The sequence below is a fragment of the Leuciscus leuciscus genome, assembly GCF_965113295.1.
Source record: "Leuciscus leuciscus genome assembly, chromosome: 15".
Lineage (NCBI taxonomy): Eukaryota > Metazoa > Chordata > Actinopteri > Cypriniformes > Leuciscidae > Leuciscus > Leuciscus leuciscus.
Genome location: NC_138739.1, coordinates 27,055,343 through 27,083,303, shown reverse-complemented (window position 1 = coordinate 27,083,303; position 27,961 = coordinate 27,055,343). Strand labels below are relative to the sequence as shown.

At 37.5% G+C, this 27,961-nt stretch overlaps 1 protein-coding gene across 9 annotated transcripts in view; it reads left to right on the top strand.

The window, feature by feature from the left end:
- Nucleotides 1–27,961, top strand: part of patj (PATJ crumbs cell polarity complex component) — a 119,342-nt gene that overhangs the window by 86,079 nt on the left and 5,302 nt on the right. For 8 of the 9 annotated variants that reach the window (XM_082138661.1, XM_082138662.1, XM_082138658.1 and 5 more), the window contains exons 32-48: nucleotides 2,749–2,840; nucleotides 7,961–8,033; nucleotides 8,358–8,459; nucleotides 9,499–9,585; nucleotides 12,950–13,018; nucleotides 13,266–13,392; nucleotides 13,697–13,803; nucleotides 15,232–15,315; nucleotides 15,866–16,059; nucleotides 16,968–17,115; nucleotides 18,636–18,722; nucleotides 19,031–19,154; nucleotides 20,817–20,854; nucleotides 20,939–21,061; nucleotides 21,250–21,354; nucleotides 25,161–25,264; nucleotides 25,368–25,491. In XM_082138661.1, the coding sequence (XP_081994787.1) occupies nucleotides 2,749–2,840; nucleotides 7,961–8,033; nucleotides 8,358–8,459; nucleotides 9,499–9,585; nucleotides 12,950–13,018; nucleotides 13,266–13,392; nucleotides 13,697–13,803; nucleotides 15,232–15,315; nucleotides 15,866–16,059; nucleotides 16,968–17,115; nucleotides 18,636–18,722; nucleotides 19,031–19,154; nucleotides 20,817–20,854; nucleotides 20,939–21,061; nucleotides 21,250–21,354; nucleotides 25,161–25,264; nucleotides 25,368–25,491 (1,788 nt within the window). The remainder of the gene's footprint in view (nucleotides 1–2,748; nucleotides 2,841–7,960; nucleotides 8,034–8,357; nucleotides 8,460–9,498; nucleotides 9,586–12,949; nucleotides 13,019–13,265; nucleotides 13,393–13,696; nucleotides 13,804–15,231; nucleotides 15,316–15,865; nucleotides 16,060–16,967; nucleotides 17,116–18,635; nucleotides 18,723–19,030; nucleotides 19,155–20,816; nucleotides 20,855–20,938; nucleotides 21,062–21,249; nucleotides 21,355–25,160; nucleotides 25,265–25,367; nucleotides 25,492–27,961) is intronic. The other variant, XM_082138660.1, reaches the window with a different exon arrangement.

The following is a 27,961-nucleotide window of genomic DNA, read 5'->3' as shown; positions in this document are numbered from 1 at the left end:
AATTTTTGGTAACACTTTATTTTAAAGTGACAGTGACACGTTACTACTTATTTACTATTAATTATGCATAATTACAAGTAACTAACCCTAAACCAAACCCTAACCATAACTCTATGGTAAGTACAAGTAGTTAATTAAAATACTTATTTGAGTTAGTAAAATGTAACTACGTCACCTTAAAATAAAGTGTAACCAAATGTTTTTGTTTGTTTTAGTTTCAGTTAAATATAATAACTCTAATTCAGAAAGCCATTCACAATTCATTTCTGAATGAACTCGACTGGTCCTCCGTATTGCTGTGTCCCACAATATATTGCCCAATCTTTTTCCCATCCAGATGGCATTTTGGTTTCCACATTAGTTTCCTCCTCGGAATTACCTATCGATTTAGCAGTTCTGTCGACATGTACGAATGCCGCATTTTGCTGTGGAATTTGAGGCTCAGCACAGCCGAGGCTCAGAGCCGTTGCTCGCTGACCTTTGTCTAATATCTATCTCCATTAGATGTGAACGCGCTGTGGCATTAGTCACGATCCACTAGTGCTCCAGCTAATGATTCTGTCACAGGTGATTGGAGACACAAGTCAACCGGTCTCAAATACGTGTTCACAAACTCAGATGCGGTTAGTTGTAACCAGCTCACAGTGTGTCCTGTTGAACTTACAAATCTTGCAAAGGAAACTCTCATTAAAGTGCCATCACTGTGAAAAATTATGATCAATAAGTTACGACAACGTATATTTTTTACATTGCTTTAACTTATTTTTCATGGATGTTTAAGTAATTTCAACTTAAATTGCATTAAACTGACTAAAAAATTATAAGTTGATTGTACTTAAAGCTACACTGTGTGATATTTTCCCCCTTCTAGCGGTGAAATTGTATATGACTACCCAGTGAATATTAGTTTCTGTTCCTTTCAATTTCGAGGGCGTTTTAACTCCTACGGTGGCCGTATTATTTCAAGATTAACATGGCTTCCAGTTCGACTTCGTCCAATTGCGCCTTTAAAACTATCACCTGTGATCCGTCGCAGCACAGATTTATGTTACAAGGTAAACAATACTTTTTCACCATTGACATGAGGAAAAGTAACGCAAGTTATACTAGAGGTCGTTCTGGCGTTATGCACAACCATGCTATGGTTAGACAAGCAACTATAAAACTTCGAATTTACACAAATAGGCTGGATTACCTGTCGAGAAGAAAGCAGGCAACTTCGGCGTCCGTTTTAAAATCTTTGCTCCTCGAACTCTTTCCATCGGGGAAAGGTTACTCCAATATTGACTTTGGTCTTGCTGATTTGCCTGTCGCACTGACGTTTTAATTCTCTCTTTCGCTTCCTTGGCGACTCTGCTTCATGTCCTCGAAAATAGGTGTGATCCTCCATCAGCAATCTTTCAAATCTGCCGGCAGTCGCGAGTAATCTCCCCCTCGCATTCGTCTCTTGTGTCACTGAGTGTAAAGCGCGAAAGGCGAAGCTTGAATTTACAGGTATGTCCCTCTTTGGCTAATGTAGTTTTAAGATGGAGGGGCAACATGGCGACCGGCATTCGAACCATAGACAGTATATAAACTGGACACAGCGACCCCATTGGATTCAACGGAGACAAGTGAAGTCAATTAGAAGCACTTACTTCCTGATGGTCGAGCGTACTGCGCAGACTCAAACTGAGCTTGACGACGTAGATGTGACGTGAGCAACCCGTCTGTCTTCTAGTAGCTGTGCCAAGAGAAATCTGAATCATTCCCTTCCGAATCTTGCAGAGACGGAGAGTGTGAGTAGGAGGTGTCCGTGAGCTAGGAGCAGGAGCAACTTTTGCTAGGTATTCTGATTAATTACTTTGTCATTTTGCCTCCACGTCCCCCCGATTGCGCGTGAGCTTCTCCTTCTGTCCATACGGTAATTCTCTACTGTGCGACGCAATCGTTAGCCTATTTTTACAAAAACTGCTTCTACGGGGCCATAACATAAGATACAAGGTAATGGAGCCTTTTATACATTTTCGTGTTTCTTTAGAAATAAATAATGGACAAATGGAGTCTTTAAACGCCTCAGATGTAAAGTTATTCGCTGTCAAAGTGACGCCAAAATGAATGGGAGTCAATGGGATGCTAACAGCAGGTGATGGTCCGCTAGCCAATGGCGGCGCCCGGGGAAACTTCAAAATAATATGAAACCCTGCCCCCCTGATTCGAACCCCTCACCCGTATGTACTTTCAATGGCAGATTATAAACTTACGAGAATACTTTATTACTTGAAATAAGTAAATATACATTAATGAGCACATATGTTTTTGAAAGAACTAAGTGTTTTTTGCTAAGAATCAACTAAAAAAATTACACAGTGTAGCTTTAAAAAATTTAAGGCAGCAACTTTTTTTGTGATGTGGTTCTATCGCATGACTTTCCTTGGAAGAAAAGAAGTATGTGTACCTTTTCGATTTACCTAGATTACTGCATATAAGTTGGTCATGAAATGTGATCAAACTTACAAACATTGCTAAAGAAACTCTTGCTAAAGAAGAAACAAAGTACCATGATATTATCACAGTTTTTTTTTAGGTATGTGGTTCAATTGTAATACCATCACATACGTTTTCCTCCATTTCCGTGAACCCTTTCAATTTACGTAGATTACTGTACATAAATTGGTCATGAAATGTGATAAACCTACAATATAAACATCATGTTACTGTTTTCACTGACAAATCATGGTTTTGTCTGATTTGTTGTGCTTCCATCAGATAAACAACCAGGTGTTGTACGGCAGGAGCCACCAGAACGCATCAGCCATAATAAAAAGCGCCGCGTCAAAGGTGAAACTCGTCCTGGTCAGGTGAGAAACCCTCAGAGACGACCCTCAGCCTGCTGTTTTTCCACACTACCATCTGTTAATTTGTTAAAATGACTCATTTCAGCTTTGGTATGAATTCTTTAACTCATTAAAAATAATGAGTTTATGAATTTATTACAATGTGTTCGTTTTTACCTCTGGAATATTGAAATGTGTTTCATAATATTGTAATCAATGATTAATTCATTCACAGCTCTAACATTTATAACAAGCTCAAAATGCATTGCATTATTGTCACTGTCTTGAGCTTGAAACATGTTCACAGAAACTGATATTCTTTCCTCCTCACAATTACTCAAATCAAGCAATCCCACTCGCCCACAGCTTTATCATCTGATATCGACAAGTAGATTGCTTTTTTTCTGACCAAACTCGTTGATCGTGCTGAAAACCCAAGGCACCATGGCTAATTAGGATCATAAAGCAGGCAATGGCAGTCTGTGTAGGATTTAAACAATCTGAGTCAGTGCCAGTACTTTCACATCTGTAATGAACGTGTGAAATCCATTTCTATGTGTGATAAGATGTTGATGCAGTTATGTCTGTATATTGGCTGGTGCCAAATAACATGGACATGTTGGAGACAAAAAAAATTCAGATTAATATTTCAGATTACATTTATATGAATATATGGAAAGTGTATATTTAAGGTACTGAAACTAGTTGCCAATTTCCCCCAAGTTTCTCAGTTTCAGCTTTGTTCACTTGTTCCTGCACTGTAACAAATAATTTTTTAAGGGTTCCAATATTCCCTGCATATTCCAGTCTCAGAATTAATAAACAATTTTATATATATATATATATATATTTATTTTATTTTATTTTTTTATTAATGATAATTATTATAATAATATAATAAATGTTTCATGTTCTTTTTTTTCTTTGGGTTTGGCTTTTTTGTTTTATTTTTTGTTTTTGTATGGTTTGGTTTCGAATTTTTGGGGGTTTGGTCATTTTTGTTTCGGTTTAATTCTGGGGGGTTTTTTTTGTTTTTGATTTAGTTTGGTCATTTTTGTTTTGGTTTGGTTTTAAATTTTTGTTTTGTTTAGTTTGGTGTGGGCGTTTTGTTTTTTGTTTGGTTTGGTCATTTTTGTTTTGTTTGATTTGGGTTGGTTTTTGTTTTGTTTAGTTTGGTAAAAAAAAAACTTTTTTTCTTTTGGTTTTAGTTGTTTTTGTTTTTATTTTTTATTTAGTTTAGTATAGTTTTTTATTTTGGTTTGGTTTAGTTTGGTCATTTTGTTTTGTTTTGTTTTGTTTGGTCATTTTGTTAAGGCGCAGTAACATGATGATGTGACTACCAATGGCAGTGGCAACGACAAAGTTTGCAAGATCTGCCACGATACAGTTGGATACGATTATTTTATCATATTATTTATCTATTTTTATTTATTTTAATAGCTGAGAATGTCATTATATCACGTTATATCTGTCTTTTGTCACTTCCTAAGTACCGAATAAAACGCATGCTTGTTTCTGTGTATTGGCAAGCCTTACAAGAGCAAGGACATGTGACATTGATACAGTTGATATAAAAAGACATATATAACGTGATATAATGACATTCTCAGCTATTAAAATGTGATACTTGATGGCATTTTGATAGCAGTGTTTCTGGAGACATGTCATACCATCCAGAGAATGAGGAATGATATGGTGTAATAGACTGGATCTGCTATCACCATATAACATTGATAGCAAAGAGATATTTTGAAATGCAATACAGCGTAAAAACAACACAGCCCTTCAGTCCATCATGAACGAAAGCTGATTCTGTCATTACAGGCATAATCAGAGACTTATCATCTGTTTCTGTTCATATATTGTGTTTTCATATGAGTATTTTTTAGCTTGACCTTTATTTGCCAGGTTGTTTTGTCAGGTTTTGCTGATAATGGCTGTGTAATGACACTAATATCTCTTCGCTATCTACAGCTCATCATCAGTCAAAGAAATGTGACAGCTCAATTTAAGGCTATCAAAACAAATGTTGACGTGCCACTGAATATTAATAGATTGGCTTTAATAATGCACAGTTTGCATTGCCATCAGTCCAGTGGGTGGGATTTGAGAGGATTTTTGTCATTTAGACTGTTCTGAAAGCCATTGTAAGTTATTTGTTTGGGTCAAAAGTCATTCGTCAACACATGACGGAATGTCATGGAGAAAAACATGTTGCCTTGGCAACATAACTGGGCAGTGGTAAAGACTGAAACATGTCCACCTGTGACGTGAATGGCAAAGTGTCACAGTGTCATTGTGGATGGTTACCAAGTTCTTTAGCAAAGGGATTTTGGAACTGAATGAAGTCAGGACTAGTTTCCAAATTTGGTGTTATTTGGAAATAATGTAAGAACTTATGAAACAATCCATTTTGATCATTGGCATCGAACTTACCTTGACAAAAACAGAAATTGGAAACCGGGCGTTTAGTGTACAGAGACAATAACTAGGGCTGTGACGGTATGGGATTTTTTCTTACCGCGGTAAAGAAACAACAAATCTCGCGGTTTGGCGGTTAACAGAATTTCGTTCTGTATTGACAGGTGCAATATTTGAAAATCGATCATTTTTTTTTTATTACATTTATATCTGCATTTATGTCAAAACCTAAACTTTCAAACATCAAAATGTAATTTATTAATATGCATTCATGTCAAAATGACATACAAACATCTTTTCCTATTCTATTTTGCCAGGAAACAGGAAAAATAGGCGTCGGTTCTATTTCTTGCATGCACGCGTTTTCCGCGCGGCTCGTGCAGCAACTGAGACGCGCGTCTCACGCAGGCAGTGTGCAAGCTCTAACCTGTTAACATGAGAGCCGAAATAAAAACGGACACGCCACGCAGCCTGGTGTGTCGCCGACCTAGGTAGGTGTGCTGCACTTAAGTCCAGCAAACGCCACAGGATGACTAATTTTTCTAAGATGTGGTCTTAAGTTAGTGGTATTTCCTCGCGAGACGGATACTTTTGTGCGACAAATACGGCATATTGCCTTGTCCAAATTCACCGGCTTCCCCTTAATTGTCACCTGCCTCAAAGGCGACACAGTATTTGGCTTAGATTCGTGGCTATTTTTTGAATAATGTCATTCGGCTAGCGCCGTCAACTGTTATTGCCTATACTACATAAGAGAGATTGCTACTTGCAATTAAAATCTAACTCCAACTGTTTACGTTATGCTTGTCTTTTATGCCTGTGTTTGTTTGTATTTAATTGAACATTATCTGTAAACATCACAAGTACTGAAACCTAGCAGTTAATTAATAATAATCAGACACACACAAAAAATAAATCCCCCATGGACTGTCCCTCCCTTGCGCAGGAAGCGTTTTTTTTTTCTCCAGAAGCCCTTGAACATGGGACTCGCAGAATACAGTAAATTATAAGCAAATATTAATGTGTTTATAGTTCATATCACACACCATATGCACTCCTGTAACTTTCAGCAAAAAAAAAAGGTGCGGTGATGACCTCACACCGCGGTAGGCATCTCATTAACGCGATATTGCGGTGATGCGGTTATCGTCACATCCCTAACAATAACGCCAAGGTGAACAGAAGGAGGGATGTAGCGAGCGATATTTCTCATCAACCTAAGATCTTGAGGAAGAGGCTCAGAGGATTTATAGTGCAACATCTCAATTCATCTGCCCCATCAGTCCTTATCGATCTGACTGTAGAAAACTGCCAAGAGACATATGTGGGAACATGAGAAGTAGAAAGCGAGCAAGACCAATTTTGTCGTCATCGACAGGATGGGATAAATTCTTCTTTGACAAAAAAAATAATTATCTTTAAAATTCGATCACAAATAAGATAAAAGTAAAAATAAAACTTGTAACACTCTACAATGAGGTTTCATTAGTTAACATGAATTAAGAATGAACAATACTTCTGCAGCATTTATTAATCTTAGTTAATGTTAATCTCAACATTTACTCATACATTATTCAAATCAAACGTATTTGTGAAGTAAGGGGTAATGTGCATCCAGCCGGTTGTTCTCTCAACATAAACCCCGTCAGGGTGATGAGGACCCCACATAAGTAAATAATTAGACTCAAAATATTGATCTGAGTTGAAATATTTTATTAGGTCTTTAAACGCAAAGCTTCCGCGGAGAGCAGTTACAACGGGGCAAGTTCAAACTAGACGGACATTTAAGAGATATGGTATACAGTCATACCACTTATTACAGAGCATTTCCCCACATAAATAATTATGGAGATTAAACTGTTTTAAAATCGTACCTGTTTGTATCTTATAATCCAACAGTGTACAAAACAACAGTCACAAAATGGCAGCAGCTGTGTTTGTATGAAACAAAAGAGAGCGAGTTGGCATAATTAAATAACTGTACACAAAATATTGATTCGACTGAGTTTTAATAATTTATTAGCAATGTATTGTTCCTAGCAATGTATTGCGCTGCTGACTTCAGTAACCCTGATGAGCCTGCGTTATCTGCTTTGAGAGGTTGTTATCTGGGAATAACATACCGCTGGATGGCGCGATTGACCAATCACAATCAAGTATTCCACAGAGCTGTGTAATAACATTAGTTAATGCACTGTGAACTAACATGAACAAACAACTTTATTTTTATTAACAAATATAAACAAAGATTAATAAATACTGTAACAAATGTTTCTCACATTGTTAGTTCATGTTAGTTAATAACTAATGTTAACAAATGAGACCTTATTGTGAAGCGTTACCATAAAACTAAAATACAGTACCTGTCAAAAGTTTGGAAACATAAAAAAAATTTTTTTGAAAGAAACCTCTTGTATTACAATAGAAAGCAGATGTTTTGAATTGTAACAATATTTCACAATATTACTGTTGACTATTTTTTATCAAATAAATGCATACTTGATGAGCAGAAGAGACTTCTTTCAAAAACATAAAATCATAACGTTTTCAAACTTTTGACAGGTACTGTATATAAAAATTGTAAAAAAAAAAAAAATGTAAATGTCTATTATATATTTTATTTTATGAATATTTTTGTAAATAATTTGTGAAAAGTTGTGCAAATACTTTATACCTCAGCTGATATACCTAAACTTTAGATTTTTTTTTCTGTCTGTTGATAGGAATGAAGATGCTCTCAATCAAATGGCTGTCGCTCCTTTTCCTTCCCAGCCTTCCTCATTCTACTCCAGTGAGGTACAATACATTATAAATAGACACCAGTTAAACATGACTTTTTCTTAGGCTTGATCATCAATGGAACAGAACAGATTTTCTTATTTATTTAGATATTCAATGTCTCCAAAAACTGCAGTCAATTCGGTAAAGTGTTATAAAATGTTCCTTTGACTCTTCTCACATCTTAGATTGTTGGATGTCCTTGATGTAGGTAATGGCTCAGATCTAAAACATTTGACATTGATGTTAGTATCAGTATTTAAAGAGTATCTTCTCTGTAAGTCTGTTTTTTGTCCTAACCACGTCAAGCAACGAGTTTTATTATTTAAACTGTTGTTTCAGACCATTCAAAATGCGCCAGCTGTTCCAGTTGTAACAGAGAAGCCACAGTTACCCGAAAGCCTCCCTCTGAGCATAAGCCCACCGAAATCGCTTATAATCAAGGTGAGTCCTCGACAAATCAACACCCTCAATCTTTTGTGTAAAGGTCAGAGGCCATGAATTAACTCTAAACCCCTCCTTTCTGAGAGCCTACTCTTCTCAGATTGGTCAGAAGGCCCCATTTTTTGTGATTGGTCTGTTGGTCGGAAATGACATGTACATTACCATATCTGAATTTCAGCTCTGGAGGCTTGATACAAACAGTAACGATAGCGTAGGTTTTACATCATCCATCTGATCCTTATCCTTTGGAAGTGCATGCAGTGTGGATTTGCTCTCGCAGTGCAGAAAACAGCGTCTTCTCAATGTAGACAACAAGAACCTACAGTGTTTGAGGGCGAGTCAAATTAGACGTTATTCATGGTTAGCCAATGAAAATCATAGGTGGGCATTATGCAAAAATGTTAGAAACCTATGTAGAGGAAGTAAGAGTGGAATTATTGACGTCTCGTTTCAGGCAGTTCAGAATCTGTTCTTTCTTTTGGGGGACAATAACTTTTATCTTTGAAACTTTGCAGACCTTTTACATTCACAAACAGCTCTTTAACACACTACATGAAAGATAATATCCGAAAAAGCATAATAGGGGCATATAGTCTCATATGGAGTCCAATAAAATTGTAGTGAATAAAATAAAAGTCTTATATAACGGTTTTATTGCAGTCTGCCATGCTTTTAAGCCAGTGTTTCTGACTTTTCAAAAGATATGATGCAAGTACATGGCAACCTATTGCCATCATTATAAAAACAATAATGACGGTTGACTCAGCGTTTTACAAGTCTATCCCATCTCCCCTCATTGTCAGTCTGAGCTCTAACCAGCTATTGCAGACTTAAATGCGGATTTGTTCCGGTAAACAAACAGTCGAACCCACCTCGGGGACGCTTGGCTCTAAACAGCAGCTCATTGTCATCTAGCTGCCTCTAGCTTTCCTCTGTCCTAGATGGAGGCAGCGACTGCAGTTTTGCCCTAGTTGAAGCTCTGTGGGGAGCATCTAGGCCTGACACTTTGTTTTACCTGTTTGCTTGACTCCTCATACAGGATGAACTCAGCGTGGCACCGACCGCGAGCCCCACGCAGGGAGATGAGACACAGAATAGTCTCAGAGATGGAGAGTCATCCTTAAAGGTGAGGAACCGGTTAGATCTCAACCAGATAATCAGAATGGGATACTATCTTACTTTTACTATTTTGACAAAATGTATAATGTGCTCAGTATACTATGCCAATTTTCTGTATGCATTAAAATCCCAGATTTATTTATTTATCTATTTTTTTTAAATGTATAATTTATCATATTTATTTATATGTGTATATATTAGGGCTGTCAATCGATTAAACAATTTAAACGCGATTAATCGCATGATTGTCATGAGTTAACTCGCGATTAATCGCAATTCATCGCACATTTTTTATTTGTTCTAAATGTACCTTAAATGAAAACTTTTCGAGTTTGTAATACTCTAAATCAACATGGGCATGGATAAATATGGATGCTTTATGCAAATGTATGTTTATTATTGAAACCATAGTCAACATAGAGCATGAAGACGAGACATGTTTCAAAGGTCATAGATGTTTTTCAAAGAACTTGTTCATGTCTATTAGACACATGTAGAAAGAACAAAGAAATACCAGATTCCCATTATTCTCTTTCTTTGCACTGAGCAATTTACTAACACAAACATGTTTAGATTTTTGCATGACAGGGCAGCTCTTCTGAAAATGCTAAGTGTACATTTATTATTTATTATTACATTAGTTTGTCTCTCTCTGTGCCCATTTTAATGAAGCTAAATTCTGAATAAAACTGTTTTCATTGGTATATTTTACTGTTTGTTTTTTCAAACAACGGAATGAATATGAAATAGTGACTGAAACGCGACCCATTAAGACATAACCAGCTCTCCCTTCCAAGACGTTAATCTGCACAAAAATCCTGATAATCGAGCCGTCGTCTGGTGAAATCAAATACACATAAGATAAAGACAATATTTGTGTTGTGATTTCGGCTATACTTGCATGTAAAATTAGAGAAGCAACATAATATCTGTGTTTAACTGAATTAAAGCGCTGCTCCTCTCTGCCTCGCACGAGAGAGAGAGAGAGAGAGAGAGAGAGGTGCGCGCGGGCTGAGAGAGCAGTACCGGCGATTCTCAGAAACGAAATAAGGTTTGGGCGCTCTTTTGAAGGGAAAAAATCGCTAAAGGGGTCTGCAATGTCGCTAAGTTGGCAACACTGTGTATCTCCATTTCTCCAACTAGGGGTTGGGCCACGGATCAAACAGAAAATACGCGCTGCGTTAATCGCCCGTTAAAAAAAATTTGTGCCGTTAATATGATTTTGCGTTAACGCGTTATTAACGCGCTAACTTTGACAGCACTAGTATATATATATATATATATATATATATATATATATATATATATATATATGACCTAAAATTAACATTTGCCAAGCGCCAAATTACTTGAATACTACACTGAGCTCTCTTTCACGTCATCTTGCACTCGAGCGGCCAAATTCACACAAAATTATGTAAGAAAATAGCGGGTATCCTAGTAAACATAGTCGTTTATGTCTTAAATGAACGTAAACCGTTGAGAAAGTAAATGCATGTGTACAGTATCAGTGTATTAGATCAGTGGTTCCCAACCTTTTTTTGTCTGAGACCCCCTTTTTCCCAAGAAAAAATTTTAGGGCCCCCCTTCACATTTAATGATATTTTCGCTCTTGTAAGCTTGCAGCAAGGATGACAAAAATGTTGTTTTCAAACAAACGGTATGTTTACTATAAACAGATATGTTTATGCACAAATAATAGCCTATAATATTGAAAATACAATAACAAAAACATTAGTAGGCCCTTTGTAATTTAAAAATGTAAGCCTAGGAGTAGCCTATAAATTTGCCCTATTTTAAATGCAATAACAAAAATATCAGTATTCACACTTGTGTGTAGGTAAAAAAAGAATGAATATAGGCTATTACTAAATGACTTCTGTCTGGGGCCTCAATACTTGTATGTTATTTGTGAGGCTTTATCAATGTGAGGCTTTATTTTTTAGGCTTTTGGCGCTATAGCGAGCGATAACAAACATGCGTTTAATAACAGAATAATGCGTCTTTCGGAAGAACATTGTAGCCGGAACTACTTCTCTCTCTGTGTACGCGTCTATGACGAGTCACGCAGGTACTGGGCTACTCCGCAGCGGCAGCGATCCGAACCAGGGTAAAATAGTCCCAATGTAATCACTTATAGGTGTACCATAGTGGTTCAGGATAAGACAAAAACACGGTTTGGAAAATGGATTCATGATGAACTCGCTCATTATATACATTTTGAACAGAAAAAAGTTAAGGACTTTTATTTAATACAAATTGCTCCAAACTTTTCAAAATATGACGCGACCCCCCACAGAGCTCGCTGAGGCCCCCTTGTGGGCCGCGACCCCCCTGTTGGGAACCGATGTATTAGATTAGTGCATTCGGTCTTAAAGTGACAGCATCCTAATATTCCTGCTGCTGTCTGTGTTTTTAATGTTAATCAAACAACAAAGGACAAAGAAAAAATGATCTTGTCTGAATAACTTTTGTACATTTTAATAAGGATTAATTAATAAGGATGCTTAATTTATACAGTGAAGACTTTGCAGTGTTACTTTGCTTTTCTTTTATTAAATTTCTGTACCTGAAAACTCCTGTCAGACCTACCTGAAAAACCTGAACATTTATTAATTAACCACAGTTTATTTCATTTGTATCTTTGTTATATTGTATTTATCTGTGCTTTTGCTTATAATTTGATTATCTATTCTTATTTAAATACTGACTGTTTACTTGTCTTTAATAATATTTTAAATTCATATTAGTCAGGCTAGTAGTTTTAGCTGTGGTATTGAAATTGCAAGAGAGAATTGTGAATTTTAACTGGTATCTAAAATGTTGTTGTCATAACTGCCATGTGGCCGGTACATTATCACACCAGCCATTGGCAGGTGTGGCAAAAAGTAATTTTAGTCTACAACTATAATATTTTATATATATATATATATATATATATATATATATATATATATAATTAAAAAAAACTTTTTTTATATATATTTTTTTTCTTTTGTCTTAATTATAAAAAAATAAAAAAAAATCATTTATATCATTAAATTAAATTACATTTTGAATGTCAGATTTTCACTTTGGCCTTTGAACGCCTTTGAACGCCTTTGTATTAATGGAAAATGGGGGGATGCAAAATAAACACATTCATATCCAAGATAACAGACAGGTTAAACACGCAACATAGTGAAGTCATTAGAAAAATGTTTAGCGTACTATTGTTTAAGAAACTTATTGTATTGCTAATAATGCATTTCCATCGTTTACTCGGGTATCAAAAGGTGCCATGAATGTTTCATAATCGTTCCATTAAATGTTGGTTGTGTAGCCTGTTATACTGAGTGATAAAACTAATTAAGGTCTATTAATCATTTCAGAAGCTAAAATCCACAGAGAAAATATTGGAGTCTCCAAGTGAGCAGCCGCCCAAGCCTCATGTGGAGCAGGTGTGTTTGTTTATTTACCTGTGTGTTCGTTCAACACAAAACTGCATTTGCAACACATTTAACTTTTTTTTATGATTTGTATGAAAGCTGGATGAGATTCTTTCTTCTCAAAACGTGTGCCAAGACATGAAAGCTCTGCCCAGACGAAACAAGGCATCCATATGGAACACTGTTAGGAAACATTCTAACCTCTGTCTCTCTCTCTCTGTGTTCCTGCCGACTGGTCCTTGTCCTGGACCGTCCTCAGATCACCAGTCTTCCAAAAATCCAGAGGAATTCCACCAAGCCCTCAGCAGGTTCTCTGGAGGTCACGTCCTCCGTATCATCCGTGCCAGTCTCCGGAACCAGCCCTGACTTTGAGGACTCCAGCAAAGGTGAAACACGCCGAGCGTCACAAATAGTATTGAAAACATGTTGTGTTGTTACGTTAATTATGTTTTTATGGCCTTTTTTAATTTTGTGCTTCAATCTGTGGTGCCTGAATCCATGTTAAGGTAAATATGAAATGAAAACAACAGCACTGCCGTGTGGATTCGCCTCGGCCTCTTTGATCACTGGCAGTTGTTGTTTTTCCAAAGAGGAATTGATTTTCTTTTTCGCTTTGAGCATTGAGCATTTTTAAAGCACAGAACATGAAGCAGTTACATCATCATCTTTATCTCTCTTTCTCTGTTTCAGACCCTGCCACGTGTCCCATAGTTCCAGGACAAGAGACGGTTATTGAGATTTCTAAAGGCCGGTCTGGACTGGGTCTTAGTATAGTCGGCGGCAAAGATACCCAGCTGGTACGGTATCAGAAGGAAAATGTTTAAACTGCTTTCAAAATATAAATTTTTGTTTTTGTGTGTATGTATCTTTATTTTTTATTTATTTTTTATTGTTTTGGTGGCTTGTTTTTTCTTTTGTATTTGTTTTTTCTATTTTGTTTTTTTCCTTTTGCATTTGTTTTGTCTTTTGTATTTGTTTTTTCTATTTTGTTTGTTTTTTCTTTTGTATTTGTTTTGTTTTTTGTTTATACCTGTTGTCTTTTTGTGCTTTTATTTTGTCTTTTGTTTTGTTTTTCTGGTTTATTTTTGTTTTTTGTCTTGTTTTTAGTATTTCTTTTTAGTTTTTTCTGTATTTTTTGTTTAACATTTCTGTTTAGTTTTTTTCTGTATAGCATAAAAAGCGACTGAAATTGCATACAGCCCCTTTAATTGATGGACATGCATCAAGAAATCAATCTGAGATCAATACAACATAGATTTTTTTTTTTTTTTTTTTTTTTTTTTTTTTTTACCTAGATTTTGGGCTGTACACCCAGGGTGGCGTGTTCAAAATGTCTCGAGACACTTTTTATGGTCCAGGCTTGTCGCTTGTTATCCTTAAAGAAAACTAGCTGAAAATACCAATAACAATTCGATTTTGGTAGTTTTCTGATAGAATGATGCATTTGCTATTGTGAACAGTATTGTATGCTTAGACAGAAAACAAAAATATATATATATTATGAACCCTAGATTATCTGTTAATTGGTTTGTTCAACTGCCGATACAGCCGTCTGCGGGCACAGCTTCCATGTGGGTCTGGTCAAAGTATCAGGAGGGTGTGTGTTTGTGACCGGTCTCATTCTCTCCGGTGGGCTGCATCAGAACAGGCAGGTCACAGCGGGAGCTTTTCGTCTGCCCTGACTTTCTCCGCAGCGCCTCAGGCTTTTATCAGCAAACTGCCACATCCCCATCATAATTCTGCAGCGCTCCTGCTCTGTGGGGTAGTTTAGCTGTCAAAGGCTTCCATGAGTCAACAAAACCAGCCCTCGAGCTCCACGGGTTTTCAGCAGGAAAAAAATCTGTTTTTATAAAAAAGGATTTTATAGGTGATTGGGAGCAGAAATCACACCCCCCTCACACACCATACCACTTTCTTTGTACTGTGGAGATGAGGAGGAGATGCTTTGCCGGTTGCTCTTTTCCATTAAATTGCAATAGATAGTGATTGAAGCTTTCAAGCTTAAAAAAATGAATCTAAAATCCATGTCTCATTCGCTATATTACAAGTCTTCTGAATTTTGTGCAACGAATGGACTAAATTTTTACTGCCAAAAATATTAGTATACTAGTGGTATATTAGAAATATTACTGATAATCTGTGAACTGTCCCTTTAAGAAAGATGTGATAGGAACCCGTCGTTTCTTTATTTTATTTTTTTTAACCAATTTCTCTCATCTTTTCAGGATGCCATAGTGATTCATGAAGTGTATGAGGAGGGGGCAGCAGCGCGGGACGGTCGACTCTGGGCCGGAGATCAGATTCTCGAGGTTTGCTTATGCTAGTGAGAGTGTGTTGCAAGTTTGCCTAGTGGGACGCCCCTCTGTAATGTCACTGACAGCTGGTCTGCCTTGAGCAAAATGGAAATTTGATGTTGGTTCGAGGCTTGGTGTCTAGGAACGTTTGCAATAATTAGATCTGTGGTTAACTTAGACAATAGCGCCATCATCTGGACATGCTGAATAGCACACAACTATACTTAGTATTGTTTTACAAGTGTTATTATATACAGGCTACTTTTATAGTGTTTATTAATATTTTGAATTCGTTTTTTATTTGTATATTTTCAGATTTAATTTAAATTTAAATGTAAGTTTTAAATAACTATAAATATTATATTAAGTAATTATATATAGCTTAAATTTGATTGCGGTTTTAGTCATTTTAGTACTTAAACATTTATTTCAGTTACTTGTCAATGCAACATTTGAGCATGCTGTACACAATACTACATCCCACAATGCAATGTGCTCAACTTGGTCTTCCATTTCTATATGATTCTGATTAAACCAGAAATAACCAGATATCTGCCCCCTGCAGGTAAATGGAGTGGACCTGCGCAGCGTCGCTCATGAAGATGCAATCGCTGCTCTGCGGCAAACACCGTCGAAAGTGCGGTTGACTGTCCTGCGTGACGAGGCGCAATACAGGGACGAGGAGAACCTCGACTTGTTCCAGGTTGAACTCCAGAAGAGAACTGGCCGAGGCCTGGGCCTGAGCATCGTCGGGAAGAGGTGAGGACGCACTTGTTTTTCTTATGACAGGATCAAATTAACAATACAATAATAATTTAAAATGAAATAAAATAAAATGCACAGTATAATAATATTTTTTTATTAAAAAATAATAATACAATGCACAATACAATAATTTTCTATAATAAAAAAAATCACAATATTATAATAATATCCAAATAATATATTAAATGCACAATACAATTATAATTTTAAAGTGAAATAATAGTACAATAATACTTTTTACATAAAATAAAACAAAATGCACAATGGAATAATTTTCTAATAAAATTAAATGCACAATAGAATTTTCAAATAATACAATAAAATAAAATGCACAATACAATTATAATTTTCAAATAAAATAGTAGGAAGAAATGCATAATACAATAATACTTTTAAAAGAAATAAAACAAAATGCACTATGCAATCATTTTTACAATAAAATAATAAAATGCATAATACTACTGACCCCCCAACATGACATGCAGGGAAAAAAATATGTATATTATATTCCCATCACTTACTAATACGTTAGCAATGTTTTACTAATTTAAGTTTTAAGTAAATTATGCACACAATATAATAATTTGTTCCCTAGATTTACTAAATCGTGGCCATGCTGTTCTAATTTGTTCCCTTGTTTAAGTTAAATTAAAATGAGGGAACAAATTAGTTCAGTGTGGCCATGATTTACTAAAACGAAGAAGCGAATTATTAAATCGTAGGAACAAATTCTTAATTTGTGGCCATGATATATATATATATATATATATATAAAATTTCCCGCATGTCACGTGCATGGCTCCGTACAATACAATAATAACTTTAAAAAATATTAAATAATTAAACAACAAGAATGGGTGTCTCCTTAAACTTCCTCTTTCTCCTTTCCTCTCTCTCTTCAGAAATGGTAAAGGTGTGTTCATCTCAGATGTGGTGAAGGGTGGAGCGGCTGATCTGGACGGCAGACTGATGCAGGGTGATCAGATCCTGTCTGTGGATGGAGAGGACATGAGACAGGCCTCACAGGAGACCGTCGCTGCCATTCTCAAGGTGAGCTCTGCCTGAATACTAAAACCCAAAGCCCAAAAACTGATTACATGAGCAGATTTAGTTGGAGCGGCAGCTGCGTGATGCTGCCACTAGGTGTCGCTGTTTGATTGTGTATTTGAAGGTCGTTGAGGTCTGTGCTGTTTATAAACAATGTCTGAATTCTTATTTAAACATTTTGTTTTACAGCAATCACAGTAATGTGTGCAAAGAGGTTTTATCGCAAAAACGTTTATTTCTCTTAAAAGAGCTTGAAGCTGTCATGGTTTCCGAAGTGTTACGTTAAGAACATAACACATAATTCATTTCAAGTGATAAAAAAACGGTATTTTATGTATCTTACATTTATAATGGTCAGGGTAGACACCATATAGATCTAGAGTCAGCTTACAGGTCAAATTAAATGTGGCATCTACCCCACCTATTTCATTTGTTTAGATGTGGTTCAGACGCGTGCGTGTCCAGACTAAAACACATTTCATTTAACGGTATTGTAGTCTTTTTTCTTTTCTTTTTTTTCAGTTTAAACCGTAGCATCAGATTAGTTAATAGCAGTTTTTGCAATGGGCAGCTTAGATATCAGCATATCAGTTTTCCCCAACAATGTGCTTGAAAGTGATATTAAACAATATCCAGCCCAACCTCTCTCTAAGTTTTGAGACATTGAAATTGAAGTGTAAACCAACAGTTAAGGGCCTTTTACTTGGTTCACTCCAGCGTTCCCCAGTGATTTGAACTGATGGAAATCCATCGTCAAGCAACAGCATTACCTCCAAATTGCAAAAAAAAAACATTTTCTTATCTGTAAAATGATCTTGTTTATCTGTAAATTAAAAAAAAAAATTCTTAAATTAATGTTTAATTGAACAACAAAATTGTGTTTTCACGTTTTGTTTGGTTTATGTAAAAATACACACACACACACTATATATATATATATATATATATATATATATATACATACACTATAAATACTTTTGGCAAAAGGTGTCGCTAATAGAGCCCCCCTTCCCGGCACGTTTCTAAGGCTTTGCCCATTCTACTGGCCAACAACTCTGATGTGTGTCGAGATTAAAATATATATATATTATATATATATATATATATATATATATATATATATAATACATTGTAAAATTGCCCATTTGTGATGCCATTTACAACACTTTGGGAGTCGCATTTGGGTGTGTGAAAAGGCCTCAACAATAATGTTGTTCCGAACAGGACAAAAATAGTGTCTATTATTGTTGGAGTTGGTGGAATTGTGGGAAATATTGGCCTGAATGAGGTTGCATTGAGCCCGTGTTATTTGCTTGTAACCCTCCCTGTGGAGTTCAGCTCGATGGGGTTGGCTTGAGTCAAGCTCTCTAGACGAGATGTTGTGTTGTGGCATCAGGTCTCTGCATGTATGTGAAGGTTCTCGAAAGTATGTGAAAGTGTGTTTGAGAGGATATGAGCAAGAAGACAGGCCACAATGCCAAACATGTCTGTGCGTCAACGTGTGTGCTGCTGTGATCCTGCAGTGCGCCAGGGGCAAGGTGCTGTTGGAACTGGGCCGACTGAAGGCTGCCTCCTGGATCTCTTCCAGACGCACGTCCCAGGGAAGTCAGGTGTGTAGCCCGCGTCCGACACCTTGTCGGGCTTCCCTGCCACGTCTTATAAACCAGGAGTCCAGCATGCCGAACTCTAACCCAATCGATAGTGCATGATAGCGGACGGGCCAACCAGCGGTGTATTGCTGTGGGCATGCGTGTGTGTGTTACTCATCCATATTGCCTGAAAAAGCAAAGGGAGTCTGTGTCTGCACATCAGCATGCACTCACATGTCACTAACCGAGACGTATGAATGTGCGATGACATAAGTATGTTCTATATTTGTGTATGGGATAGCACCTTCAGCTAACTCTTTCTCCTTTAGATGAGCCACGTGAGCGCCAACAGCAGCACCCCAACCCCCACGCCCCCTGCTGTGGCCCCTGTCCCTTCTCAAACCCTCAACAACAACAGCCGAAATATCAGCGAGCCCAACAATAAAAGCACAGGTACTTCTCGCACCACATTAGCACTGAAAGTACCAGGAAACAGCCATAAAACCGCTATAAATCAGCCTTAAAACAACACGTTTCTTATCTGTCGACAGCTCGCGCTGGTGCTTAGAGAGTGCCTCTATAAACAGTTAAGAGCGTGCTTGTGATTTGTTCTCTTGTGTTGTTTGAATGGAAATGGTTTATTCTATTCTATAGTCTATTTAAAGTAAAGTTGCAGTCACATTTACCGTTGTTCAGCGTGAAATTTCAAAGGTGAAATGCTGTCATGTCATTAGACATCCATGTGTTTGGGAATTTTGCGTGAGGGGGAAAGATTTCCCCACGCAGTAGAAAGCTGCTTTATTTGAAAGTAACTTCTTTGTGAGCTGTGCTTCATACATCACTATTGACAATTCGCTAATGTGATCGCACCTTAAGTCATTTTTTAGCAACTACTTTTATTGCCATCGAGCGGTAGCTCATGGGTCACTTGTTGTGGGGTTCAGTCTGGGAATAGTTATATAATGCAGATAAATACATAACACTTTTACCTGTTGCTGGAACTGGTACAGATTTACAAAGTAGGTATAGTTGACTCTGATAAACACAAAATGGCTGAAAAAACTGGTAATCTGTCAGATATATTGGTATGCACACAACTGCATAGGTCGCCTTTTCAAACACTTCTTAACTTTTGGTTTCATTACTAATTTTAAATCCTTACGGATTCAGGTTCAGGTGCCAAAATAATCACATGTAACATACAAATCAACCAATTTCTGGCTACAACAGTGCCCTTTGTATAAAAACATACTTAATGAAAGTACGCAAATCAGGGGCGAATGTTTCGCCGATGTATTTTAAACCTGTGGTCCCATTTAACATGGTTTTTGGGGTTATTGTGGCAGTGACGTAAGCCCCTTTCACACAGCGCTTTGAACCCGGCAAATTGCCAGAGCGCCTTCTGTGTGAACGCAAACTCGACCCGGGATTTATGCCGGGATCGATGCCGGGTCGGGACCTAGTAACATTGCCGTGTTCAGTCCCGGAACGCGCGCTGTGTGAACAAAAGCCGTAATAATGCCGTGTCGTAGTGATGACGCTGAAGCCGGACTCGTTCTCCAGCTGTGAAACGGTACGTAATGCGCAAGTTTATGATCGAATCAGAGAAACAAATGCACAGGCGTGGTTTCTCGAGAGAGAGATCGCAGCTCATAAGCAAACTTAAGACGCTGCTGAGATTACAAGTCACATCAATGTCACGTGTCTTTACGGCATTTTTACGGGTTGTGTGTGAACGCACTCTCTGATTCCGGAAAATCACTGGCAGTGTGAATGAACCAAAATCAAACGAACCCGGGTCAAATCCCGGGTCACTTTATCCGTGTATTTTCCGGAATCTCTGTGTGAAAGGGGCTTAACTGACACACATCAGCCAAGTAGATTTAGTTATGGTCAGACCCAAAATGAATGGATTTTGGCCAATTTATCTGGATATATTGTCTCTCTAGTTCCAACCTACATGACCAATGCATGAGCTTTACCACTGTTGTGTTCCTCAGTAAAATTCTTAGCTCATAATAGTTACATTTCTAATTAACGAAATTGGATTAAAACATTTCAATCTCTTGAAGGTTTGTTTTCTGAAAGTTAGTGTCTGATATTTTATCTCTCCAGGGATAGAGCCAGGCGTTCGGACAGTGGAGATCACACGGGTAAGATTGTTTGCCTCTGTATATAGTGCTCAGGAGTTTAATTTTTAGTGCGCCCTCAGCAGTGACTTTGTCTCGCTTTCTCAGGGTCCCACCGACGCTTTGGGTGTCAGTATAGCGGGTGGTAAGGGCAGTCCGCTGGGCGACATCCCCATCTTCATCGCCATGATCCAGGCCAATGGCGTGGCTGCCAAGACGCATCGCCTCAAAGTACATCATCCTTTATTTTCCCGTTCCTTTCTGTTGCTCACTCTCCACATTAGTCTTGTGTAAATCAGGCTGAGAGTTGTTGATTAAGCATTATACAGTGGTTTGGGTGTGAAGGGCACTGCTGGGGATTGGGTTTGTATCCATGTGAATGAATTTCAAGCATTTTTCCTTTAATGTACCCCTCTTAGGTAGGTGACAGGATTGTGAGCATCAATTCTCAGTCTCTGGATGGCTTGACTCACGGAGACGTCGTAAATATACTGAAGAATGCCTACGGCACCATCGTCCTCCAGGTAAACGTTGCACTCAATAATACTGTTTGTTCATTAAATGTCTCAAACTTTCTGATGTTAACTCTTCACGTTTATTTGCAGTGGCTTAGTTAATGATGTAGACCATGGGAAACAAATCGACCAATTTCTGGCAAAGTACTTTAGGGCCAAAAACAGGCACTGCTGTTTCGGCAAGAGCATGGGTCCATTGTACGTACTTAACGTGCATTTCTTGCGTTACTGTTGCGGTAACTTATTTGAACTAATTTGCTCAGCAAGATTTTCTTCAAATTGTTGTCTGATATGACAGTTTAGAATATTGTGTTTGTACTTCCGTTTTTGCGGTAGCTCTGTATATTTCCATGACATCACTGTCGAAGTGTTATTAACTGATGAAGTGATTTTACTTATTGTAGAGTTAACGAAAGTTATCATGAGTATTGTAATGTTTGAAGCGGATGGCAGAATAAATGTCTGTAGACCGGGAAGATTTTAAAATGAGCGGCTCATTCATAAATCTGTAAGATCTTACCTTCATGCTGTGGAAATGCAAACCGGAAGACAGAACACAACGAGCGCAGAGCTGAAAAGGGGCGGGGCTACATATGGTCTATAGCGCCCCCTTGTGTTGCGTTTTAAATAATTTGATTTGTGGAACTTAGTTTGATTTGCTAGAAGTTTACGTACTGACTTTGACTCTTCTTCTAAACAGTTTTTGATAAGCTAGTTTAACGAAGTGCCAAGGCTGCCAGTCGTGCACCCACAATTCAAATTAGCTACAGCGTTCTCGCTCGCTGACTAGCTAATGAGGGAACTCACATTAGGTAATGTGATTTGAAGACAGTGTACTTGTTAACAGGATCACGGCAGACAGTCCGTGGGTTGAAGTCGAGCTTTAAAGAAGCCGCTGGCGCTGAACAGACCCTCCGACCCGTCTGGTGTGGTGCGCGATATCCCCCACATTTATTTCAAATGTTTTAGGAGTTGTTTGGTGGGTTTCTTCTTAATCCCCTGAAATTTCCCATAACCCACCGCCAGTTTGATAATAGCGCCTTAAGTTTGTATGTGGAGTTCGTATATGAGAACTGTTAGCATTGTTGGTAGATATCAGATACCATGGTACAGAAAAATTGCTCATCTAAGAATACCATGGTATTACCAGGTACTTTTTTTGTAAGTGGTGTATTGTAGCATTTTTGCATGTAGTATCAGTGATGTGTGTATACACGCTTGTATTGTGTGCTGTTATTGCTATGCAGAGCCGCCGTGTGTATATGCTCTGTACGGTTATCAGTGTGTGTTAGCGGAGTCGGTGCATCGAAGGACAGTGTGCTGTGTATATGTGTGAGTGTGTGTTTGTTTGGACTCATGGTTGTGTGTGTGTGTGTGTGTGTGTGTGAGAGTGGTTGGTGCTGTGTCACTGGGCTGTTATCAGCCGTGTGCAGCTGTGCGGCGGTTGCACGCGGGTTGCCAGATAATCCCAGTTCTTTATGCAAATGTGCCGTTATCTGCGCGGTTCCAGGAGGAATGCACAGGGCTTTTAAACAGGGGAGCCCAGCCTGCAAAGCCCTGATTACAGCAGCTCAGAGAGCAATTATTGTTTAGCTCTCTCTCTCTCTCTCTCTCTCACACACATACACACTCACTCTCTCTCGCTCGCTCATTCATTCCCTCTTCACTCGTTTGAGAGAGCATTTCTCTCTCTCTCTCTCTCTCTCTCTCTCTCTCTCTCTCTCTCTCTCTCTCTCTCTCTCTCTCTCTCTCTCTCTCTCTCTGCTATATGTTTAATTGGACACATGTAATGCCCTATGCTATTACTCATGTCACAGAAATCAGACAATTTGATTCCTTTTTGTTGTTTTATAGCATTTTTAGCCCCTGCAAAGCCATTCTGGAAGTTTAATGTTGCACCCTACTGAAGTATTTATCTTTCACAAACTCTCCCGAATTAGCTATGTTTCCATCCAAAGTTGTGAATTTAACTTGTGTGAAAAATGGGAATATCGCATAAAACATTTGCGAATAAAGCAGCGTTTCCATCCACTGAGTTGAAGAGAACAAAATCGTTACTTCCTGATAAACTGGCGCTAAATATCACTAAGAAAAGTTGGAGAAGCCACTGTATATAATAATTTTTGTATATAATAAAGTAGTTGCGTTTAGACGAAACACAATAAACGCATTTCGGAGGAAGATGCCTGCTGTTTGTATCGTAGGTTAAAATTATATATAAATATTATTTATTTATTTATTTTTTCTTCTTTTTTTAATCTATCGACTAAAACGCATCTTAATACCAGGTGTAAACAGGGCCACTGAAGCCCACTTACAACTCGAAGCATAGCAACATGCTGAAAACCACTTCAACTGCATAGCAACACCTTAGTATCAACACAGCAAAATGTGCTAAAAACTACCCAAAACCCCCTTGTAACAGCATTGCGACACTTTAGCAGTGGCATAGCAGTGTGTTAAAATACCTCATAAAACCCAGCAAATGCATAGCAATGTGTTAAAAAACACTCAAACCTCATAGGAACCACATTGCAACTTATCCGCTGGATCAAACAAGTGTGAGAAAACTACTCAGACCCCCAAAGCAACAGCATAGCAACACCTTAGCAGCAGCATAGCAACACACAGCATAGTAACGTAGTAAATACTGCTTAGAACACTTTGAAATGTCATTGCATTGCAGTGCCATGGCATCCACTCAGAACACCATAGCAACACCCTGGCAAACACCCAGAATGACATCTACCAACTATATAGCAACAGCCCTGGTATTAATTACAGGATTTGTAAAAAAACAAAAAAAAAAAACGCCATTTATCAGTCATTTATAGGCTATTTACCCTGACACCCTAGCAACCACCTAAAACACCCTAGCAACCACCTAAAACACCCTAGCAACGTGGCAGAGAGTTTTGTATGGACAATAACTACTGTCTTTCTTTTTTATCGCTCTTTCTTTCTTTTTCCCGCTATTTTTTGTCTTTTTTTAACCACTTATTTTTTTCTTGCTCGTGTTTGTTTTTTATCATTCTTTTTTCTTTATTCTTTTTTAATCTTTTTTCCTCTTATCTCACACTTTTTTTCTAGCTCTTTCTTTTATTGTCACTTGTTTTTTTCTTGCTCTTTTTCGTTTTTTGTTTTTCTCACTTTCTTTTTACCAATCTCTTTTTTCATCCTTTTCTTGCTCTTTTATCTCTTTCTTTCTGTCTTTCTGCTTCTTTCTGTCTTTCTTTCACTTCTGTCTTTCATTTCTTTCTTTCTCTTTTCTCTTTTTTTTCTCTTTTTTTTCTCTTATTTCTTTCCGTCTTTCTCTTTCTGTCAGTAGGTGTATGTGAGATGGCAACTGTGATGACTTGGGAGTGTTTCTCTCCTGTTTTTGACTTGTTTATTAATTAGCTTTTGTTTTGTTGTGTATTTTACTTTTAATTGCCTTGCCGTTAATTAAATATGCAAATGAATATACCACTGCCCTCATAGCAAGCCCAGAGTTTAATGGAAGAGGAAAATGTAAATGAAACATGACAGAAAAAGGCATTTTTGATTCTGATGAAGGAGACAGAGGTTTGATGAACAGCGCCCAAGCGATCATTCGCCAACAGTCGCCAAGAAGAACATTAAAGGGCTGTTAGGATGCATTTCAGTGCCAAAACACACACAACATAAAGAGCAGTTTTCTGTTATCTACAGGCAGACAGTCATTTGTGAAAACACACACACACGTCTGAATGAAAGAAAACACCTCCAGTGGGTTTCAGAACATTAAGTCATTAATCGAATTGTAATGTTTGACGGAGTCCGTCTGTGATTGACAGGTGGTGGCTGACACCAACATCAGTGCCATAGCCAGTCAGGTGGAGAGTCTGTCCAGTAGCTCCACCCCCAGCACCAACCCAGAGGTCCGGCCGGTGGAACCAGAGTGAGTGACATCACCGTCCAGCAGTCACATGACAACAAGACTTTACACATTCTGTTACAGTAGTCTCAGCTGATTTTGTCCTGTGTTTGCGTGATATTAACAGGACGCCCAAGCCAAAGACCATCACTCTGGAGAAGGGCTCAGAGGGGCTGGGCTTCAGTATCGTTGGCGGCTTTGGGAGTCCACATGGAGATCTTCCCATCTACGTTAAAACAGTCTTCAGCAAGGTAATTCTTAGGATCATCAAGTTCTGTCTTCATTCCAGATGAAATTAAACTAAACGTACTTGGACACCTGACATCGGCCACTACTACAAATTCATATCAGAGCCATGGCTTAGTGGGAAACACATGTGCTCTGATAAATTGAGATGTGTTGCTCATGTGGGCAACAACATTTTAAATCCAGCTCGCAACATCCTATTTATCCCATTCTCCCATCCTGTCTCTTCAATTTCTAGTTATACTCAATAAGATTTTTGACAGTTTTGGCCAGTTAAGTTTATTTGACATTTTAAAGGACCATCGTGACTTGAATTTGCGGAATAGAACATTTAATCATTTGTGCTGTTTTTTATTTTTAGTATAATTGTGTAAACTACAAATGTATTATTTTGAATATATATATATATATATATAAAATAAGATAGATAGATAGATAGATATAACTAAATTTATATTGCTTAAACCGCTACAATATGTATATATTGTTTATTATATATATATATATATAGTAGCTGCTTAAACAATATTAATTGTAGCAGTGTTGTTATTGTTTACTGAATCATTTTCATTAATTGAAATGAAGCTGAAATAAAACAAAATATAAATATTAGATGAAAACCTGAAACTGAACATTTGAAATGACAGAAATAATACATTTAAGTTGAAGTACTAAAATGATAAAAACTGAAATAAAAATAAATAAATTACAGTTTAATAGAAATAATTACAAAAAAACAATGAAAATGACTAAATTAAATCAGAAAATATTAAATAAATTACATAATAGTATATAAATAATACTAAAAGAGCACTGGAATGTAGTATATGTTTAAGCAATATAAATTAAGTAATATTGCTTTTTTATTACAGGCTTATAAAATAAAAACATTTGCAGACACTTGCATACAGTGGCGGTTCTAGAGGGGGGGCCGGGGGGGCCAGTGCCCCCGTGTCACCAAGCTTGGCCCCCCCTCTGGCCCCCCTAAATTTGGAATCGTAAAATCACACCAAACAACTGCGCATTTTATCAGTTGCGGCGCCTTCATCTATAGGCTACACTGCAGCACGACGTATATTCACATCAAATGTTAACGCAGAGTAACGGGACACTGCAGTTCACAAAAGTTCATTATTTGCATGTGCTTTAAAGCCTTGCCGGTTAAACATGTCATTCGCTGCTGATGCGCTGTTCAAATATGCGCTTTACTGAGCGCGTACACTCGACGCGCACATGCACTTAAAGCCTGTTACTGGACTAAGTTATCTTTTGAGTCTTATATTGCGCTAATACTGTCAAATACAGACAATGTTTACACAAACAAAGTTGGTTATGTCTAAAGTGAAAGCAAACAGAGAAAATTAATTAAAAGCTGCTTGTCATATGCGTGTATATTAGACGCGTCGCGTGCAGTTCTTAAAGAGACAGTAGCCCTAATAATAAACATGCTGCCGCTTGTCCTTAACCCTTGTGCATTGTTCAAATTTACAACCTTTCGTTATGTTCGTGGCTGAAAACAGCCACTACTTTAAACTGCTGTAAAAATGTATCAGATAAATATTTTTTTCAATTTTTTTTGCATAAATCTATTAATCAACCTCAGTCCTGCTCAAAAATACTAAATGTTTAAAAAAAAATCAGGATTTTAACTCTTTAATTGCCAAATTCGTAAATGATGTCACTGATTTGGGGAAAAAAACACACAAAATGACTCATTTTCAATATAAAATGTGATTGTGGACTGGATTTTTTTTTACCTTTTATCACAGTCTTGGACATGTCAAAGATTAGAAACAACATTGGTTTTGATGCATTGTTAGTTTTTGTGCAGCATCAGATTTTAACTTTTTCTCCCTCATTTACTGTTCGTGGCTGTTTTTGCCCCATTGACTTCCATTATAACCACATTTTTTGATTGCAAAGCCATGACACCATATAATCATGCATTTTTTATTGTTGGTGGTTTTCCCTGTTGGGAAGAGGTAAAATTTGTAATTTTTACTGTTGATAACCAGGTGGAACCATTAACCCTTTAGATAGGCCTGTGCAAAAAAAAAGCTTAGTTTCTGGCTTTTACATGGAGTTATATGGAGTTTATAAGGAGTATAATAGCATGAAAAAGTAAGTGTGTGTGTGTGTGTGTGTGTGTGTGTGTGTGTGTGTGTGTGTGTGTGTGTGCGTGTGTGTGTGAACTCACCTTGATGCGTCTGAGAAAATCAAAATATGCACCTCAGCTCTCAGATCTACATGGAGTAAACAAAAACAAAGTAAGTGTATTTATGCATCTGCTCCCTTTTGATGGTGAGAAATGCAGACTAAACAAAAACAAAGCAAGTGGATTTAAACGCGTACATGCAAGCCTGCTGGTCATTTGATGGTGAGAAGAGCAGCAAGCAACATGAGAAAGGGCTTGACTTGTAGTGAAGTTTTAGAGATGATTATGCCGCCTGACCCCTCCAGCGAGCTGCAGGATGT